Source organism: Vanacampus margaritifer, chromosome 5 (genome assembly GCF_051991255.1).
Source record: "Vanacampus margaritifer isolate UIUO_Vmar chromosome 5, RoL_Vmar_1.0, whole genome shotgun sequence".
Lineage (NCBI taxonomy): Eukaryota > Metazoa > Chordata > Actinopteri > Syngnathiformes > Syngnathidae > Vanacampus > Vanacampus margaritifer.
Window position 1 is genome coordinate 5,446,927 of NC_135436.1, and position 17,699 is coordinate 5,464,625.

Consider the following 17,699-nt stretch of genomic DNA (forward strand, 5'->3'; position numbering starts at 1 on the left):
CCAAACAGCATTTGATAGACAAAAACAATGTAGAAGATGCACAACATAATAGACTCTTCTAAAAGATCCCAGTTTATCTGAACAGACCCCTCCGTGAGCCGTCCAGCAAATCATATTGCAGCGAGGCGGGTGCAGCCTCGGAGGCTTCTCAGGTTTCATAATGTCGCTAGTAGGCTACTAACATTAGCATCCTAAGCCATCGCTGCCGATTTATTAACCAAACGCAAGATTTCTGGTACATAAAATGGACGTCGGAATTACAACCTGTTGGAAATCATTATGTTCAGATATTCGATACTAGCTTAGCAAGCAGCTAGTCCAAAAGGTAGACTGATAAACTGCATCGTAAATCCCCTTAAAAAGGTGGAAGTCTGCAACTTTAAGCACATCTTGTCAAGTTTCATTTGAAATCCAGTGTGGTGGTGTTAATAACATGAAAATATGAGGTGGCGTATTTTACGCATCAGCTGAGCTCATTCACATATCATATAGAGAGACTAATAATACACAAGATAATCATTACTCTATCCATATTAGATATGAATTATGACATCTTTGTCTTATGTCCATCAAATAGGACGTATTTAATAATTTCATCTTATAATTATAATAGTATAATTGTAATTTGATCTGAGAGCAATCCGAAGATCAGTGTTGGAGGCAAGACACTTATTTTGCACAAGAAAAACCTCACGGTAAACCAGCAAACAAAAATAAAAAGTTTGCATACTGAAATAATGATCTTAACTCAATTTAGTCACAAATGTACCTAGTGTGAAACCTTGTCTTGTATAGTTGAACACAAAGCTAATATATTTGCAGATAACCATGATTTAGTCTGTTGTATGAATGGCAAGACTGAGATCGGCTCTCCTATCTCTAGGGTTGAAGTCACAGAGGGGGTTAAAAAGTTCCTCAGTGGCAAGGAGTGAATGAAAAATGTCCGGAGTTCCTCAAGCCTCTGGGTTTAGTGGGGCTGTCATAGGTCACACGTCTCTCTCTACAAAATCAGGGACAGTGCCCCTGGATTGGCAGACCAGGGTGGTGGTCCCTCTTTTTAAGAAGGGGGACTGAAGGGTGTGTTTCAACTCCAGAGGGATCACAATCCTTAGCCTCCCTGGTAAGGTCAATTCAGGGGTTCTGGAGAGGAGGGTCCGTTGGGAAGTCAAATCTCGGATTCAGGAGAAGCAATGTGGTTTTCGTCCCGGCCGTGGAACAGTGGACCTGCTCTACACCCTCGGCAGGGTCCTTGAGGGTGCATGGGAGTTCGCCCAATCAGTCTGCATGTGGTTTGTGGACTTATAGAAGGCATTCGACCCTCTGGGCTATCTCCAACTCTGACTGGAATAGTTCGCAGCTGAGTGCGAAGCGGTTGGGATGAAAATCAGCACCTCCAAATCAGAGTCCATGGTCCTCAGTGGAGGAGTTCAAGTATCTTGGGTTCTTGATCACGAGTGATGGCAGGATAGAGCGGGAGATTGACAGGAAGACCAGTGCAGCGTCTACTGCGAGGCAGACTCTGTATCGGTCCGCTGTGGTAAATCTAGATTTACCGGTATGCTAACGAGCTGTGGGTTGTGACCGAAAGAACAACATCACAGATACAAGCGGGGTGTCTGGGTTCTCCCTAAGAGATGGAGTGAGATTTGAGAATGTTGGTCATCCGGGTGGGGCTTAGAGTACAGCCACTGCTCTTCTACGTTGAGAGGAGCCAGTTGAGGTGGCCTCCTGGAAAGCTCCCTGGTGAAGTGTTCCGGGCATGTCCCACCAGGAGGAGGCCCCAGGGATGACCCAGAACATGCTGGGGTGACTATGTTTCTCAGCTGGTCTGGGAGCGCCTTGGAATCCCTTTAGAGGAGCTGGATGAAGTGGCTGAAGCTGTTGCCCCCGCGAATCGACCTCAGAAAAACAGTAGTTTACTCATGCACTGCCAGCAATTTTTACTAAAGCAATCCCCTTCACTCATAATTGACACGTCTCTCTCTATAACATCGGGGACAGTGCCTCTGGATTGGCAGACCAGGGTGGTGGTCCCAGCTGTTTTACTGGATTTTGACAGATTTTCCAAGGCCCACAGAATATTGTGTTCTATTGCTATAAAAACATGGAACCTACCAAAAGAAAGATTAGTATTTTCTTTCATCAGGAAAAAAAGTATACTTCTATCTGTTTCTGTTTTGCAGCAATTAGCATTAGAATATAGCTAATTTTCATCATTAGTCGCAAATCTGTTTTAAACTGAGGGGAAAACAGCTTGTTTCCAACATGGCCCTGGTTGATCTCTTAAACTCTGCTGCCACTGCTGTCCGTTTCTGTAATAACGACCATTGCTTCAACCGTTCTTTAGTCCAGAGGCTGCATCAAAGCCTAGTATGCTAGTATGCTCTAGTATAAAAAAAAAAACATTAAAAAAATCTATAAATACGTCTTTTGGATACTGGTAAGGCTGTGCAAGGCACACTTTAAAATCTTACATTTTCTCAAAAATCGATGGTGCACCTAATAGTGAGGTGCGCCTTGTGTGTGGACCAAGGTCCAAAATCTCACTGACTGTGTGAGAGGACTTCCCGCACACATTGCTTATATACAAGAATCGCCGATGTGTCCTGTTTTTCTTGTTTCAGAGCTTAATGAGCCACTTACAAATTAATTGTTTGATTGATAGCTTCCTCCAAAACAGAGCGGTCTGCTCGCGCAGGGAGTGAGAGAGATGGAACCTACCAAATGCAAAGGGGTGGTCGGACTAAACTACTATTTTCCTTTTTATCCCTTTCTTTTTAAATTTTTTAAATGCTTTATTGAACGACGGTCACTTACAGCAACATACATCGCAAAAGTCACTTTGAAGTAGTGCAAGTCTACACAGTGTAGCTAAACACATCACACCACATACATAAAGACACCAGATTGTTTTTTCCCAGCTCCCTCCAAAAGTGAACGTTCTGCTTCGCAGTGAGTGAGGGAGATGGAACATACCAAATGCAATGGGGTGGTCGGGCAAAACTACTACATACAGTAGTGTATTGTTTCCTTTTTTTTTCTTTTTTTTTTAAAATGCTTTATTAAACAACGTTCACTTACAGCAAAAGACATCGCAAAAGTCACTTTGAAGTAGTGCTTCAAAGCTGTTTAGATACACAGTGTAGCTAAACAGATCCCACTACATACTAAAAACACCAGATTGTTTTTTCCAACGCATCACTTTTCCTTCCCTATCTCTATGAATGAAATGTGCGCACATCTCTCAGGCGCTGTGAAAAATAAAGTTTGGCAAATTATCGTGGAGCTTGCTATCATTCAGAGAGGCTGACGAACACAGCTTTACCTTGCAACTGCGCCTTGTTATATATACGGTGCGCCTTATGGTCGTGAAAATACGGTACTCAAATGTGCTATTTATTTAGCTGACAAAATTGCTATTGTGGGTCTGACGCCACTTTAGTTCCATTGACGAAAATCTATGGGGACAGATTTATCTAAAATCTCACTGTTTCCGAGGAAATTAGTTCGCTGACAAGGAAAGTTTAAGTATGAAAAAGAATAAGAAAAGTTGATCTAAAAATAAAAAACAGTTGGTTGTTAACTCTTTCACTGCCAGAGGTTTTCAGAAACGCCAGTGCCAGCCGATTTAAGCATTTTGACTGATCTTTCAAGGTCCACAGAAAATGTTGTGTTTGGACTATGGAAACACACATACTACCAAATGAAAGATTGAACTCTCATCTTTCATCAGAAAAAAAAGTTTGTTTCTACCTTATTCCGTTCTTCAGTAATCAACAATAGAAAATGGTTAGTTTCACCGAAATGCTCTGTTTTGAAACAAAAAGCGGAGAAAAAGAGCTTTTTGTGAAACGATGTTATTTCATGCACTCTAGTGAATTGTACACTTCTTTTTGTCCATGAATGATGCCACAAACACCTAAATAGTGCTTTACTTCTGCAAAACACCACCACCAACGTATTGCAAAATACGTTTATTTCCATTCAACAGTGTAACAATTTGACAAAACAATTTCGCAAACTATTTACAAATGTGTGCAACTGTGGTACTATTTACAATTATGTGGATGTTTCAAATACAGTTTTTCTTTTTGTAACACTGCCGTGCAAGGAGAAGGAGCAGGATTTGCACAACAGATAGGTTTCACTTCGATTGTCCGTTTCGCGTGCAGACGTTACACTTTCTTAACGGCCTTTTTTTCCGGGGAATAGCAAGTAGCAGACTGTACCCACTACTCCGATGAATATGCATTGGACTCGGGGCACTCTTCATCGTCCGATTGAACGTCCGCCTGAGCGTGCTCGGTTGTGCGCCGCGTTTTCCGGTGTTAGCATCGCTAGCCCGTGAACCTTTATGACGTCGTCATAGCCGCCGCGTCAGCGCTTCCAACTTCGGCGTCAACCTCGGAGTCACCATCATCATCATCATCGATGATGATCATCGTCGTCAGCAATGTGCCCTTTAGCGTTGGTCGATGCCTTTCGTCTTTGAAAAAAATTCCCAAGTGTGAACTGCTTGCAACCGGTCGCCATTGTTCGCTTCTTCAGCCATCTAGCTGCGCCTCACGTCTTCTACTGCCGCGTCAATGCTTCCAACCTCGGAGTCACCATCATCATCATCGATGATGGTCATCGTCGTCATCAATGTGCTCTTTAGCGTTGGACGATGCTTTTCGTCTTTGAAAAAAACTGCTCGAGCGTGAGCCGCTTGCAACCGGTCGCCATGTTCTCTTCCCTTCCCCAGCCATTGTCCCCTCTAGCTTCGCCTCATGTCTTCTACTGACGCCTACCCAATCTTGTCAAAAGAGTCATTGCTGCCATCTAGGAGCCAAAAATAGTCATTAGGCTAACTAGATCTGCTTGAAACTTTCACCACAGCTGGCCAAGGCTTTCTTCCACCAGTTTCAAAAAATGTTTTTTTAAAAATTGGATGACGTCTTTTTACGTCATTGGCGGCCCTCCGTAGGTTTTTACTTGGCGTCTTTTAACGTCCATGGCAGTGAAAGAGTTAATTATTACATACAAATGTGGTTTTTTTTGTCTTCTGTATTTATAATTGTTCATTAACCAAGAAAGTATATAAGCCTATAGGAAATAAGGTATGTTTTTATTTCTATCCAAATAACCGATTATTCGCTAGAATTTTCAGTAAGATATCCGAATACCAAAATATTTGACAGTTGCAGACCTAATAATATTAATTTTGAGTTGTTTTGAGGCACGCCTACACGAGTTCTTTCACCCTGTCAAAACTAGCTTGCACCCCACAAGCCATACTGCGCACGCTGCACCCCAATTTTAAATTTTTGCTAACATAAATAATATATATTATTATAAATTCTGTTTGGTCCAAAAGGAACTTACATAATTATAATGTTTCAAATATTTTTATTTGTCTTAATATTTTCAAATGTTTAAATATTTTCTTGTTTTGAACCCCCCAAAAAATAGTCGTTTTGAATTATTGTGATTTCAATTATTACCAAAATAATTGTACCTATTATTTTTTCCATAATCGAGCAGCCCTAGATACAGACGCTCCCCTACTTACGAACATTCGTGTTACGAACAACGGTACATACGAACATGTCTGCGCACATGCGTGCATGTCAAAAAATGTTCGGAAAGAGATGCTGTAAGTTAGATTTTTTATTGCGCACCTTTTTCCGAGTACTGTAGTGCTTCTTTCCGCCGCTAATACCGACGCTTGGCGCTGTGAGAGCTCACCCAGCATTGGAGGCTCAGCAACGTGTCGAGGAGGGGGAAGAAGAAGAAACGCCTGTCGCTCATAGATAAAGCCATCGCACTCTTCGAGCAGCAAGACCCAAATATTGAACGTTGCACAAAGGTTGCAAATCAATTGAATGATGCCATACAGTGCTACCGCATCATTTATGATGAAAAAAGAAGAAAACTGTGCAATCGTAGTTAGATCGCTTCTTTCGGCCAGTTTCTAGTAAATCCTCCAAGGAAGATACTCATCAACCCTCATCTTCTTCTCCGCGACCCTCAACTTCTTCCTACATTGAAGTTACGGAGGAGGAAGTAACTTTTGAAGCCCATTCCAGTGACGACGAAGAACCTCTCATGATATAAAATCCTCCTCTTGCTCCTCCTCCTCCTCCATCAAATCCTTAAGCATCGAGTACATCTTCCAAAAGTAAGTTAAACTTCATTTTATTTATCTTATTACGTACATGTACATACTGTGTGTGTCTCTCGCTCTCTCTCTCTAACATACGTAGTACAGTACTGTACGTATTCTCTTTAAACATAAATTATAATACAAAATATAGCACTGAAGCAACTTACGAACAAATTCACCTTACGAACGATCGCTCGGAACGTAACTCGTTCGTAAATTGGGGAGCGTCTGTACTGGTAATATTTAATATAGAAGTAGTGATGTACCGAATATTTGGCCACCGAAAATCAAATAAAAGCCGAAAGAATATGGCCAAAATAGGATGTTGTGGTGACGCAAGCAAAAAAAAACAACGCTGCAAGCAAGCGTATGTATGAATTCAACAGCGAACGTAGGGGTGAGTGGCCGCCTCGCTTCACACTGGCTTTTCACCGTGTGAGTTTGCACCGGTCAGTCTCAGCAGCTCCTGGGGTCATTGCGCACACCAGAGGAGAGGGGCGTCGACTCGCTTGGTGTACCATATTTAAGCGGGTTGAAAAAAAACAACTGCTGTGTACTGCAGTACAGGTGAGCCACTCTTTCTCCTGCAGCGCCTTCCCGCTTTTTTTTTTTTTAATGAGAGCCCCTCGAACGCTTCCACTTTTTCACCGGCATCCCGGTGGCCGTGCTAAATACTTTATAATACTTTAATGCTAGCACTATTGCTATCAACAGTTTTAAACACGGAAACACATAACGCTATCTCAGGGTGGCTACAGACCTGTACTTGGACGCTGTGTGTGACTTTGCAGTCCGTTCATGATTAGCTGGTGCGAACAAATGTATTAAATCTATTTTTAAACGTTGGTGAATATGTGAATGTGCGGATTTTGAGTGCGCCGCACCTTGTCCCGCCGCACGCATCCGTGCCCGCCTGTGCGAACTACATTGACTATAAAGTGCAATCGCACAGCTAGAAAATGCTCAAACCCCGTTTGGTGTTTAATGTACCATTAGCCAACATGTCTGCGGTGTGGGCCCATTTCCATTTATATTGTGCTTTGTTAAAATGCCAGTGCTAAATAAATATTTTATAATCATATTATAATTCTAATTAATTACAATAAATGCAATGATAGACTGAGGTGGTTTGGACATGTCCAGAAGAGAGATAGTGAGTATATTGGCAGAAGGATGCTGAGTTCCCAAATGCATTCATCTTAAATGAAAAGAAAAATGTATAAAACTGTGGTGAGACCAGCGATGTTGTTTGGTCTGGAGACAGTCTCACTGAGGAAAAGACAGGAGGCAGAACTGAAGGTGGCAGAGATGAAGATGCTGAGGTTCTCTTTGGGAATGGCCAGAATGGATAGAATCAAGAATTAGTACATCAGAGGGACAGCACATGTTTAGAGGCTTTGGAGGTAAAGTCAGAGAGGCCAGATGGATGGATGGATGGTTGAATGGATGGATGGCTGGCTGAACAAATGGAAAACCCCACATTATACTGAAGCACGGTCTACCTTGATAGTCTTTTTGTTGCACTGCTGAGTGGTCCGAAAGTTTGGTGAATACTGCCGATGAACTCTGCTTAGGAAGTCCAACTTGACAGCATGTTGGGACATTCTATCCTGAAAGTCATCGAAAAGCTGACACCGACTGGACAGGCTAAGGCTCTTCTGACTTAGCTGTCCAACAAAAACATTTGAAATGGAAAGATAAGTATTGTATTTAAACAGAGAAAAGAAGTTACTTGCAGTTCTACACACTCACCACTAAATGCTCAACATGATTTGGGCACATCCATTTCCCAGCAGGTAAAGCTGTAAGTGGTGGGTCCAGACAGTCCGTGTGAAACAGGAGAGGACAGTAGTCACACTGTATCAAGGGAGCCAACCTGCAACTCCTTCAAGAAGTAAGTAGTAAAACACAATTACTACAAAACTGCCAAGAATATAACGGATCTGTGTATAAACTTCACTCCATAATTACTGGCACCCCTGGTTAAGATGAGTTATTTAGCTTCTAATATTTTGTTCCTAAATAAAATGGAGACTAAAATAAAAATAAAGAGGAAAATCCAAACTTTAATATTAGTGCATTTCTGCCCTCAGCAAATAATTATTTTACATCAAATCATAAGTGCCACCAATATTACCACCCGATGTTACAACTTTGTTAACCAGCAACTAAATGTTCCTATAATGTTTCACAAGAGGAGAGAATACAGAAAGAGGGATCTCCATTCTAATTTGCACACTAAATCATCCAGCTATCTGGGTCCTCTCCTCTGCACTTTACTCTTTAGCTCACGCTACAGGTTTTCAATGGGGTTGAGACCTGGCGACTGAGATGGCCATGGGAGGAGCTTGATTGTGTCTCTGGTGAAGCATGTCTACAATTTTCAGAATGAGAGTATGTTTCAGCAATGAAAATTGAATTTATTTTAAGGCTTTTAACTCATCGTAACCATAAGGTGCCAGTAATTATGGAAGGACACTGTATGTCTGTGAATACTATATCAGAATACCTGTTACATGAAAAACAGACTTTGACTGGTAATGGTACCAGACCATTGGGATCTAATTCATATTGGGGTCGCCTGAATGGCCTCCCAAGTAATTCCTCCTTCCTCCTTCGTTTACTGCTGCCTGAATACAGATTAAGGGTTTGTTATCAAACTGTGTAAGGATTGAACACATTGTAAGATAGTTCATGTATTTTAGGTTCCAACTAACCTGGCAATGCAGTGGTGCACGTAAGTTCACTGGGCAGCTGGAACTGTGTAGGATTTCTTTCCATAGCGGCTGCAATGAGCAGCTGGAAGGGCCTCTTGAGAAGGCGTGGGGTTGGAGAAGACATTACGGTACTCTCCAGCTCAGTGCCCTGAACATCATCCTCAGGCTCAGCTGCCTCGTCTTCTATGTCATTCTGCTCCTCTGAGAGGGTAGGGGTCGACGAAGTATTGGAAGTTGGCGTGCCTGGCCGGCTGCTTGGTCTGCTGCTACTCCTACGGTCCAAGAGGCGTACCTGGGCCACACGAAGACCAGGCCCTGCCGCTCCAGCCCCTGGAGGAAGGCCATCAAGACGCAGTGGGGTGGCGCCAAGCTCCAGCTCCATAGATGGAGAGGAAGAACGCTTAGCAGAGGATTTTTCCAGCAGGCCGTTGGTCTGTTCAGACTTTTGCTCTCGCTTCTGAAAGAGACAATTAGGAAAAACATTCAATCTTTATTAGGACATTGTTTTGTCTAAAGCTCAAATAGGTTTGGTTTAGGGCTAAAATTTTAATGTGTGTGTGTGTGTGTGTGTCTGTGTGTAATGTTTAGTGAACTACCACACACCTTTTTTCGAACATTGCAGCGGTGACACATCCATTCTCCTGGAGGAAGCATCTCTTCACTCAAGGGTGGATCACTATGATTCAAACATTCCATAAGTAAGCCAGTTGTCAGTTTTTAAACAAAGTAACAAACATGCCTGGCCTTAAATTATAATTAAAGAAACATCACAAGTAAATAATAAATTGCGCCAAACTTGGTGTGGAAATCTACAAATAATCTTCATCGACTGAACAGATTTAACTAGGTTTAAGAAATGCTTGCCGATGAGCAAAAGCATGGCTTACGTTAACCGACCAACCGACATTCAGCAATTACTATTCGTCGTTCGTTGACAGAAGTCAGCGCGATCAAGGCTCGGAATTATTTTTTTCCGTTGCAGAGTAGTTTTGCGAATCAATGACTTCATTTGAGGAGGAAATGTTGAGCAAATTTGTGTTGTTGTTTTTGCAGCCGGTTATTTTCAGGGACGTAAGGCAAGGGTTTTACTTAAACAATAACAAAATGACAATATAGATAATAAACAACAGTTTTTCTTTTTTTAATCAGCCATTTTTATTTCTTAAATCCACATTGTGTAATGCAGTAAACATTTTTCTTGGCTATTAACAAAGCTATATGGGCTGAAAAATAAAATGATCAGATCTACTGTAATGTAATTTTGAGAACGTCTAATGTGCAGACCTCAAAAGTCAAAATCTGAATCCAGGGCTCTATTGTGAAAATAAATGTCGAATGTGAACAAACAAGGGAGTGTCCGAAACACATGGATTGCAAGGATAAATTGAAAAGATTTCAAACCGAAAAGTCTACCAAAGTGTGTGTTCTGATCATTTTGTTTAAGGTAAGTAAGTATAACAATTGTAAGACTGTTAAAATTAATGTTACTGTAATGCGATTGTGATTATATGTGATCCGCTCTGGCTTAAAAAGAGCAGAGGTGGGCAGTTCGTCTGAAGTGATTGACTGTACGTCAGTCTGTTGCTGATGGACCCCTGCATTTCTGACGAATGATGAGAAACGTAATAAAAATGGCTGCCTAATAAACGGCGAGAAAAGGTGGACACGGGTTTTAGTCTGTCAGCGTAATCTTTACTCAGAGTCAAGTGCTGACGTACTTCTCACAGGCTGTTTTGCTGACGACTGAAGGAAGCACACGCTGTGTATGTCTGGTGTTTGTTCTTGTGTGTTGCTTAAGAGGACTGCATTGAATATATGTGTGTGAGAGTGACTACTCCTGTTTTTTCAATAAAGGATCTCTACAGTGCTGAGACTTGTTGCCGGCTGTGATTGGCTAAGGAGGCTTTTTATTTCTTTTTTTTATTTAACGTTTTTTTATTATTATTTTTTTTACAATGAACATTATTTAAACAACAAACAGCATACACAACATGGAGCCTTTATTGCGGACAATCCGAAAATTACATTTTGTATTATGTTTTTTTCCACTGAGGAATGCCCCTCCAGAAGCTACATTCTAAAAGGGTTGGTAGATAGCTTTGTGAGAGAAAGGCGCGGGGAGGACACCATATTGTAAACAGACTCCATTTTTAGTCACTGCTGCAGCTGCACTGATTGAAGCACGTCAGAGTGGGATGGCTGATTTTACATTAACTGGGACTTCAAAAACTTAAAAAAAGAGAGAAAAAGGCATGCAGGCATGTAATTACAGACAAGTAATGATAGAAATTGTTATTTGTATATATTCATTCTTTGCAACCAGGTTAGACATCTGGCCGTACCACATAAATGTTAGCGATAGAACCAGCATTCAAATCAACCGTCGCACCTACTACTATTTGATCAGTTGCACAGGGAATACATTGGGAAATATCAATATACAGGACATCAATAGCTGCATTGGAAATAGCGCCAATTTAATAACTTCTTTAATGGTAGGTAGCAGGCAGTATACATGACTGGTCTGTCGTGGATATTACGCAAATGCGGTTGGTTTCTGAGTAATTGACCTTTGAGGTTGATAAAACGTCAACTTACCAGCACTGTAGGTGGAACGCTGCAGGGCAGTGATCACAGCACAACAAATCCCCTCCTTCTCTACAACTATCGCAGGTGTCGTGGTTGGTGGCCCTGCCGCTTCTCCGGACGTCTCTACCCAACTTTCGACTTCTCTTTTCAACCTCCTCAGACTTCGGGGGTGCCAAAAGAGTCTGAATCTGCTGTAGATGTATTTCACATTAATCAGTCACTACTTTTCAGTATACTGCACTTACATATTACTACGTTCAGCATATTACTACGTTCAGCATTATATCCATTGCCATTCCAAGAAAGGCTTGAAGATAAGGGTCATTAATTGACTGCGGTCAGGCCACCTTCCACACGGAAGAACGGCGTCAAGCCTGGTCTCAAATTGCAGATTTCGGAGGGCTTTTATTTTTAAATACAACACGAGATTTGTTTGCAAGACGTTTGATTGGAGCCCTGGGGTGGTGTAGTGTCCCACAGAGCTGATTTGGTTTTGGGACAACAAAATGTGAATTTGTAATTTAATAAAATAATAATTTTTTAATCAGGGGTATTGGTCGAAATAGCATATTTCACATGCTTTTTCTTTTGAAACGCAACATCACAGCTGAATGAAAGTACTTTAATTTGAGTCCCAGGGTGGTCTAGTGTTCCATAGAGCTGGTCTGGTTTTGGGATGACAAAAACGTTTGTTTTTTTTAATCAGGTGTAATTACAGTCATTGATGCAGATTTTAAATTGACGTAATCTGCTAACTCCTCTCTTCTGATTTTTTCTGGTTACAATCGTGACACAGTTTTCATTCTTCTTTGGAGGACTGGTTCTATGAAAACCCATAACTCATAACATTTTAAATCCAAAGCACTGATGTTCACCATGCATCAGTTGTTCAGCTTTTATTTTGAAGATGGCCTACGCAACTCGTCGTCGGCATTACCGTAATGTAGTGTATTAACAATTGTCGTGGCGGCTGGCTTGACTTCGTGCTTCCTTGTGAAGGCTGGCCTGACCATACTGTTAACACTGGCCTGCTTAACCCCTTTCTCTAAATTGGTAGGAAAGACAATGCAGGGCACTTGAAATACACACAATTAATTATATGTGTATTGTAATCTATATTAACACATGCATTTATAAGAATACTTCAATGTAAACAGGGCTTTTGGGCCGAGAAACCTTACCTCCATTAAGCCCCCAGATGTATCCAGATCGTACACAATCGTCGGGGTCTCCATTTTGTTCCACATTCATCCAGGGCAAAATTAACAAATTCAATGGACGATCGCAATCACTGCTAGACACACGATAATGAGTGTTCGTCCAAAAATGTCCCTGTGCGTATTTTTTTTTTTTTAATGAATTGGACAACAGACTGCTGCCCAAGAAACGCTAGCAATCGTTAGCCGGCTAATGGGCTAACGACGACGTCAAGCAGTCAAGGTTGCGGGGCAAGCGGACTCGTTAGCTTGTTTTACGTGCCACACAACAACAAAACTGAGCGACAATCGCATGTAAAAACATAGGATTCTTTGTGCCACCTTAAAACGGTAAGAGCAATCCAATATGGCGTGTCTTGTATCCAAATACGCCTGCTGTTTGCTACAAAACCTTAATCTGCGGCCTAGCTGGCCAGCCATGATTCTTGTTTCTGCTTCTGCAAAAATGAGCCTTGTAAATCTGCAAACCTCTCCGCTCCCATTGTCAGCAAGAGGACGTAATCCCAAAACATAACCGCCAAACCAGCGGATGAAATCTAAACTGCACGATTTCCAGAAGCGTTTGCAATAAAATCCGCAGAAAATGTAAGAAAAGATGCCAATTTTGATGGTGTTATTGTTGTGAAAACGGCAGTGCATCTACACTGGCTGCTAGCAACATCCTCTCTCTCCCCTTTGGCGCAACCGCGAATCACCGGCCGAGCATGCGCAGTAGAGCGGATGCGCTTATGACAAGAGGGCGAATCGTCATTTTGGTCGAGTGTGTTTTTAGTTATTTCCGGTTACAGTACTAATACGTGTAACAGAGTAAACAAATGCCGATTAATTAACCACTTTATGCCTTATAGCAAATCCGTAAAAAACAAAAACAAAAAAAAGCTTTACACTACACCGCGCACTATGCAGTAAATGTCTTTATTTGTTAAACATTCACAACAAGACGACATTGTTGACATTTTGATCTTTCGACTGCAGCTGTGGCAAACCAGTTATTACCTGCAACATCTCGAGTAATTGTGATGGTTGCGGGAGACAAAAATAAAATGTAGGCACTAGACAAGTAATCGTAAGGTGGGGGTTTGGTGTCTCTGCTGGACAACTGCAAATAGGATTTAATACTTACACACAAAAACACAGTTGAAAACATAATGAATGACGTGCTTACATATACCTGATATATAACAAGATGTAGTTATTCATGTACCAATGATCTATTAGATTGTTGCATTTAATCTACTAGTTATCGATAATTAAAAAGATTACTAGCCTTTCACATAACCTGTTTAAATAACAATTATAGTTAGCGGTTATAGTAACATCACGTTACCTAGCATTAAAAAAAATATATAGTAATAATACCTAGTGAAAGAGTTCAAGTATCTTGGGGTCTTGTTTACGAGTGAGGGCAGAATGGAGTGGGAGAAACGGATCGGTGTAGCCGCTGTAGGGTCTGCTGTGCTGCGGACTGTATCGGTCCGTTGTGGTGAATGAGTCTCACCTAGTGCATTTATCTGTGTTTTCATATGCGATCATCAAAATTAAATATGTGACACCGATAAGATATGATTAACATTGACTGTCTGAAAACAATGTAGACGTGTCGCCTGCCAAGAGCCTCCTCTGTTGTGGTGGTACTGTAACTTTACCAATAGATGGCAGTGCTACTCTATCACACCGCTCTGATCGCACCCAGCCTCTCAAGCAGTGCACGTAGCTGCAGCCAGACTGGGGAATTTCAGCTAAAAATGTTTCAGAATCTTCGCTAAATCATTGTAATTATTTTCCCACAAGCATAATATTAACTAAAGTACCATGTTTAGATTTGCAGGGGCGCAAAGTACATATTACTTCAAAGAAAATTATTGACTTGATTTTCACTTAAAAATCAGTGTCATGAGTGTCTAGTGTGCATGGCAGGTGTATTTTGTGTTTTGGCTCTTTTCCTCCTAGCACGTCAGGCACGTGGCTGTCAAAGCACACCGGGATTCAATTTGGTAATCAACCTCTCCATAAAACTATGATCTGATGATATGATGATGGACAAAAATAAGTGTACAATTCACTAGAGTGCATGAAATAACATCGTTTCACAAAAAGCTCTTTTTCTCCGCTTTTTGTTTCAAAACATAGAATTTCGGTGAAAGTAACCATTTTCTATTGTTGATTACTGAAGAACGGAATAAGGTAGAAACAAACTTTTTTTTGTGACGAAAGATGAGAGTCCAATCTTTCATTTGGTAGTATGTGTGTTTCCATAGTCCAAACACAACATTTTCTGTGGACCTTGAAAGATTAGTCAAAATGCTTAAATCGGCTGGCACTGGCGACAACCCGTTTCTGAAAACGTCTGGCAGTGAAAGAGTTAAAACAAGCAGTCAAGTAAGATCAGGGAGGACAAATTGGTAGCTAAACTAACCACTGAAATGGGCCAATGAAATGAGAGGTTTAGCGAAGAAATTGTGCATCACTGACTGAAGCAGATACAAAACCACATCACTTAATTCTTACCTAGGTGAACCCATACAGGTCAGTCAAACTGAGAGGAAGAGAAATCTCAGGGGACCTCAGGAAGTGGATAGTAACAGCACATCTGTCTGGGGAAAGCTATAAAGTCATCTAAAAAAATTGAGCTTCATCATTCCACTGTGAAGCAGATCATCTGCAACTAGAGAACACTGAAAATTACTACAATCCTGCCTAGAAATGGACGACTTTCTAAAATATCAGCAAGAACCACAAGACAAATGATAATTCAGGTAAAAAGCCAAACGGTGCATCACATCGAGGGATTTGCAGACCTCTTTTGCTGCATCTGGGACACATGTGCATGCTTCAACAATCGGAAGAAAAGTCAATCGACAAGGCTTTCATGAAAGGCTTGCTAGGTTTTGCTCACACAAAAAAGATCAAAGCTGCCCATCTCAACTTTGCCAGAGAGTACCTGGACAAACTTGAAGCTTTTTGGAAGTCCCTTCTGTGGACAGATGAGTCCAACATTGAACTTTTTGGTCACAACTAAATCAGTCATGTTTGGTGGAAAGTCAACACTGCATACCAGCAAAATAACTTTCTCCCTACAGTGAAGCAGGGTGGTGAGAATGTTAAGTTCTGGGCTGGCTTTTCATCCTCAGGACCTGGACAACTCCAGGGAATCATGAATTCAGAGGAATATTGTGAAATCCTCGATCATAACCTGAAGCCATTCTTTGTGAAGTTACAGCCTGGTAGTAGATGGATCATGCAACATGACAATAATCCAAATCATTCCAGCAATACAACCAAGGAATATCTGAAGAACAACAAGATTGATGTTCTGGATGTGCCCAATTAAAATCCTGACTTAAATTATTTTAAAATACTGTGGCGGGACCTGAAGCGGGCAGTTTATGCTAGACGGCCATCCAACCTCTCTCAATTGGCTGCATTTTGCAAGGAAGAGATTGCAAAAATACCCCAAAGAAGATGTGAAAGACTGATAAGTCACTAATGAAAGTGTTTGGATGAAGTTATCATTGCAAAAGGAGGTGCAATTTCTGAAAGTGAGATGTTCACATACTTTTGCACCCATGAGATCTGAGTTTTTCTTAAATCAACAACTTTTGCTCAATAATGAATGACAATAATATCATTATTTTTGTTCAAGTCCATTATTTTCAATGGCAGCATTGTAGATTGGGGTATGAGTAAACATTTAATAAGGTTATTTTAATATTTTATACAAAAAATCTGACCATGCCTGCAGGATTCACAAACTTTTGAGAAGCACTGTATATATATACTGTATGTCCCTAAATAAATAAAAGCAAAATATAAACACAAAAATAAAAAAACTGAGATTCAAAATATAAAAAGAAATGTAGAAATAAAAAGAAATAAAAACGCTCTGCTCTCACATTTATTTCATGCTGCACATGCACTGTCAGGTCACAATGTTATTCATCAAATGAGGGTGCGGTCCTAAGCGTGTCTTGGTTTTGGCTCCTCTGTAGCAAATTGGTCATTGGTCGAGTGAGTGGGTCAGCGAACAAGGAAGTCTCGCCGGCTTGCATGCAGTACTATCTTGACGACTATGGCAAGCCCTTTGAGCATTTATTCCATATCCTTGATATCAGACATTAGTGTGTGGCAAGCCCTTTGAGCATTTATTCTATATCCTTGATATCAGACAGTAGTTTTTCTCAACTAGTGCAGTCTTTGTCAGAACTAGTTGGACATTCAGCCATACTAGTTCTGCGCTTTGTCGTACTACTTGAAAAAAAATACTGACATGTCACCAATTTTCTGCAACTTGTGCCACTTTTATCCAACTAGTGCTGACACAAGTCTTACTAGTGACACATACAAGCATGCATGTAGTGCCAAACTTGCAACTAGTCAGCTTTATTATGCACTAGAAACCCACTAGACCAAACAAGTAATGTTCAAAGTCTTACGAGTTAACTAGTAAGGCACAAAAGCTCTAACATGTTTACTAGTTGACCATGAATTGTTCTAACATGTTAACTAGCTACCTCTGATTTCTTGCACTAGCTAACTAGTGGGAGATGAAATACCTACTTATTAACTAGTGAATGACAAAACACTGACATGTTAACTAGTGAAAGCCTCTTTAAGTCTACATGTTGAACTAGTGACACTGAAACATTTTTACTAGTTAACTAGTGAATGACAAAACACTGACATGTTAACTAGTGAAAGCCTCTTTAAGTCTACATGTTGAACTAGTGACACTGAAACATTTTTACTAGTTAACTAGTGATGCCCAAAATTTCCACTAGTTACACTGGTGAGACATTTTGACTGAACTAGTTCAACTAGTGAGGTCCAAAATGTTCACTAGTAGAACTGGTGGATGCCAACATGCTCACTAGTCAACTAGTTTTACAGTCTTTTGAATTTGCTAGTTAGCTATGATGTCCAAATGTTCACTGGTAGAACAAGTGAAAACCAAATTGCTCACTAGTGGCACTAGTTACGCTAAATGCCAATCAGGAGGCTGGACAGTGCCATAAGTGGTTAACTCCTATTGGC

The 17,699-nt window shown here is 40.9% G+C and overlaps 1 protein-coding gene across 2 annotated transcripts in view; it reads right to left on the reverse strand.

The window, feature by feature from the left end:
• phf12b (PHD finger protein 12b) overlaps positions 1–13,473 on the reverse strand; it is a 37,906-nt gene extending 24,433 nt beyond the window's left edge. Inside the window, exons 1-7 of one of the 2 annotated variants that reach the window (XM_077565717.1) lie at positions 12,633–13,473; positions 11,461–11,639; positions 9,466–9,538; positions 8,863–9,319; positions 8,655–8,775; positions 7,898–8,030; positions 7,648–7,812 (exon numbers count right to left, since the gene is read on the reverse strand). In XM_077565717.1, the coding sequence (XP_077421843.1) occupies positions 7,648–7,812; positions 7,898–8,030; positions 8,655–8,775; positions 8,863–9,319; positions 9,466–9,538; positions 11,461–11,639; positions 12,633–12,698 (1,194 nt within the window). In that variant the 5' untranslated portion in view covers positions 12,699–13,473. Of the gene's footprint in view, positions 1–7,647; positions 7,813–7,897; positions 8,031–8,654; positions 8,776–8,862; positions 9,320–9,465; positions 9,539–11,460; positions 11,643–12,632 lie in introns of both variants that reach the window. The other variant, XM_077565716.1, reaches the window with a different exon arrangement.
• Positions 13,474–17,699: the final 4,226 nt, after the last annotated feature.